General features: G+C 57.1%; 1 protein-coding gene across 1 annotated transcript; it reads right to left on the bottom strand.

Moving 5' to 3' along the window:
- Window positions 1-861: 861 nt before the first annotated feature.
- B3GALNT2 (beta-1,3-N-acetylgalactosaminyltransferase 2) lies at window positions 862-2,588 on the bottom strand. Its single transcript, XM_056551402.1, is given in 2 exon segments — window positions 862-2,500; window positions 2,502-2,588. Coding segments are annotated over 2 exon segments (1,404 nt in total). The 5' UTR covers window positions 2,574-2,588; the 3' UTR covers window positions 862-1,168.
- Window positions 2,589-3,060: the final 472 nt, after the last annotated feature.

Below are 3,060 nucleotides of genomic sequence, written 5' to 3'. Positions count from 1 at the left end.
CTATGATCACAGGCATGTTGTATGCAGTGGAGGCGGAGCTATGATCACAAGCTTGTTGCATGCAGTGGAGGCGGAGCTATGATCACAGGCTTGTTGCATGCAATGGAGGCGGAGCTATGATCACACGCTTGTTGCATACAGTGGAGGCGGAGCTATGATCACAGGCTTGTATGCAGTGGAGGCGGAGCTATGATCACTGGCTTGTATGCAGTGGAGGCGGAGCTATGATCACTGGCTTGTTGCATGCAGTGGAGGAGAAGCTATGATCACAGGCTTGTATGCAGTGGAGGCGGAGCTATGATCACAGGCTTGTTGCATGCAGTGGAGGCGGAGCTATGATCACAGGCTTGTTGCATGCAGTGGAGGCGGAGCTATGATCACAGGCTTGTTGCATGCAGTGGAGGCGGAGCTATGATCACAGGCTTGTTGCATGCAGTGGAGTCGGAGCTATGATCACAGGCTTGTTGCACGCAGTCGAGGCGGAGCTATGATCACAGGCTTGTTGCATGCAGTGGAGGCGGAGCTATGATAACAGGCTTGTTGCATGCACTAGGGACAGAGTTCCGATCACAGGCAGTTGTGCTGTATGTACATAGAGAGGCATTCACATTGTGTATACAGCAGTGGTCTCCAAACTGTGGACAACCAAATATTGAAAAAACTACAACTCCCAGCATGCCTAGACAGCAAGTTGTAATTATGCAATATCTGAAGCTCCCCTCTCCATGATAAAACACAGCTGCGTGTACACGTATACAGAGTACGTGATGTGCATGTCAAGCCTTATCACTTCAGCTTTCTGTATATTGCCTTGTTGTAAACTATACTAAAGTAAGTGCCCCTTGAAAAATTAGACAGAAATAAGAAAATTCATCCCTTTAATAAATATATGTGATATTATATATATATACGTCCAGTCATAAAAAGTGCAGAAACTTTGAGGGGGAGGGGCATTATAAGACTCCGCCCAGTTCATATGATTCTCCTACTATAATAAATATAAGGCTTCTGCCCCTCAGAGTCCTCTATTGTGTATCCTCAATGGGGTTAAATAATTCTGTGGCCCCTGATAACCCCCAAATACTGGAAGAAACACAAAGAAGACTCCATCCCTCCCCGTGGCAGCCGATGGAATCCCGCAGTCACCATCAGTGGGCGTGGTCTTTGGTCACGTGTTGGAACATTCGCAGGGATTCCCGCATTGCTGTTTTTGCCGCCAGAGCTCAGACAATTCCTGCGCAGAGAACTGCGGGGCAGAGAGCATGGTGCGGTCACACGACTTCTCACACAGCCAGCCATCGTCCTGGTAACGGCGGGGTCCGATGGCCGACATCCAGATACCCATGCTGACGTCCTCCCCCTGGTAGGTCTTCAGCCGGTCGGCGTTGGCAGCGAGCCACTGGACGATGTCTCGGGAGATGACGTAGCCGGAGCCGCAGGCAAACGCGGGGTAGGCGGGGCTCATGTACTCCAGCTCCTGCCACTTCCCAGTCCGGTCTACGGCCCAATTGAGGCGGAAGTTCCCCCACCAGGCGTTGGGGCCCCGCACCTTCTCCAGGGCCCGCAGCACATTATCCAAGTGGATGAAGCAATCGTCGTCCGTCTTGAGCAGGAAGTCGAAGTTGGCGGCGGCCTCCAGCCAGCGGTAGAAGAGCAGCAGCTTGCGGGGGACGTTGCGGTAAGTGTCCACAACGTTTACAAAGACCATGTCGTTGTGGGCGTGGCTCTCTGCCAGCAGCTCCGCCTCTTCTTCCTCCAGGGCAGCGCGGTGCTGGGCGAAGCGCAGGGGGCGGGAGCTGAGTCGCTGGAGGAGGAGCTCGCCATCGTGGACCATGTAAGTGAAGCCGCCGGCGATGCCTTCCGGCCCCTGAGAGAAGTCGTAGGGGAGGAGCCCCTCATCGGCCACCGTCACCTGCAGCACGCCCCCGCCATCGTTCAGCGTGACCCGGTGCACACCCCACATGGCCAACCCCTCGGCGTCATGGCTGTCCCACCGCACCGTGCCGTGGAAGCCCTCCGGGAGGATGAACTGCTCCACCGGCTTGTAGCACAGTCCGGCCTGGGTGAGCGGGGCCCCGTGGCTCTTCGGGGTCAGACGGGCTCCGCACAGCGCCTCCTCGTGCTCCGCCTGGTACAGACGTACACTCAGGTTCCGGGTCAGGCCTGGACACCACGCCCCCAGCCGGGTGACGATGATCGGGTGTAACACCCGGAAGGTGACGCTGAGCTGGCGGTGAGGGGACGAGCGGGGGGGCTCCGGCCCGGTGAAGGCCTCGATCTCCCGGTGGATCAGGGGGGAGGTGATGTTCAGCAGGCGGCAGGAGTACAGGTCCTCCCGGTCCTCGGGCGGCACAGGGCAGGCCTCGGAGCCCACGATGAAGCGCAGCAGAGGCCTCCGGGCGGGGGGCAGAGCCTGGAGCCAGCTGTCGCGGATGGTGTCCCGGAGGGCGCGGTGCTGCCGGGCGGACAGGACCCCGATAACCAGCGGATGGTGCGGGGGAGGAGCGGAGCCACAGCTGCAGGAGGAGCCCGAGCACACACGGGCACAGCAGCAGGAGCAGCGGCCGGCGCATCGGGACCGCGACCACCACAGCCGCCGCCACTTCACGGCTCCGGTCACAGGAAGGCAGCGGCCAATCACAGCGCGGCTCGTTACTGTTGCCGGGGCAACGGCCCAATGCTGCACGCAGCCATTGGCTGGTTATGGTCACGTGGGCTGCTGTGGCGCCTTCAGCTATAGGTTTGGTTATGTTAGGGTTTCAGCCAATCACAGGGCGGCTCTTAAGTATTGTCCTGCGAGCTGCTATTGGCTGATTGGCATTGCGCATGCGTTGTGTGTGTGTGGGCGGTCTGACGAGTTATTCTTATATTTTTGGACTTTTTTTTTTTAGGGTTTCTACATATTTTCTAGGAATCCTGGACAAGTATTTATGTCCTGTAGACGAAATGATGGGGACGGAGCCCTAAAGAGGAGACAACGTCCCTTCTAGTCTGCTAGTGAACTCATATAGGGGTCTGGTCTGGAGTCATATAGGGGTCTGGTCTGGAGTCATATAGGGG

This window comes from Hyla sarda, chromosome 1 (genome assembly GCF_029499605.1).
Source record: "Hyla sarda isolate aHylSar1 chromosome 1, aHylSar1.hap1, whole genome shotgun sequence".
NCBI lineage: Eukaryota > Metazoa > Chordata > Amphibia > Anura > Hylidae > Hyla > Hyla sarda.
The sequence above is the reverse complement of the archived record's forward strand: the minus strand, read 5'-3'. Positions and strand labels throughout refer to the sequence as shown.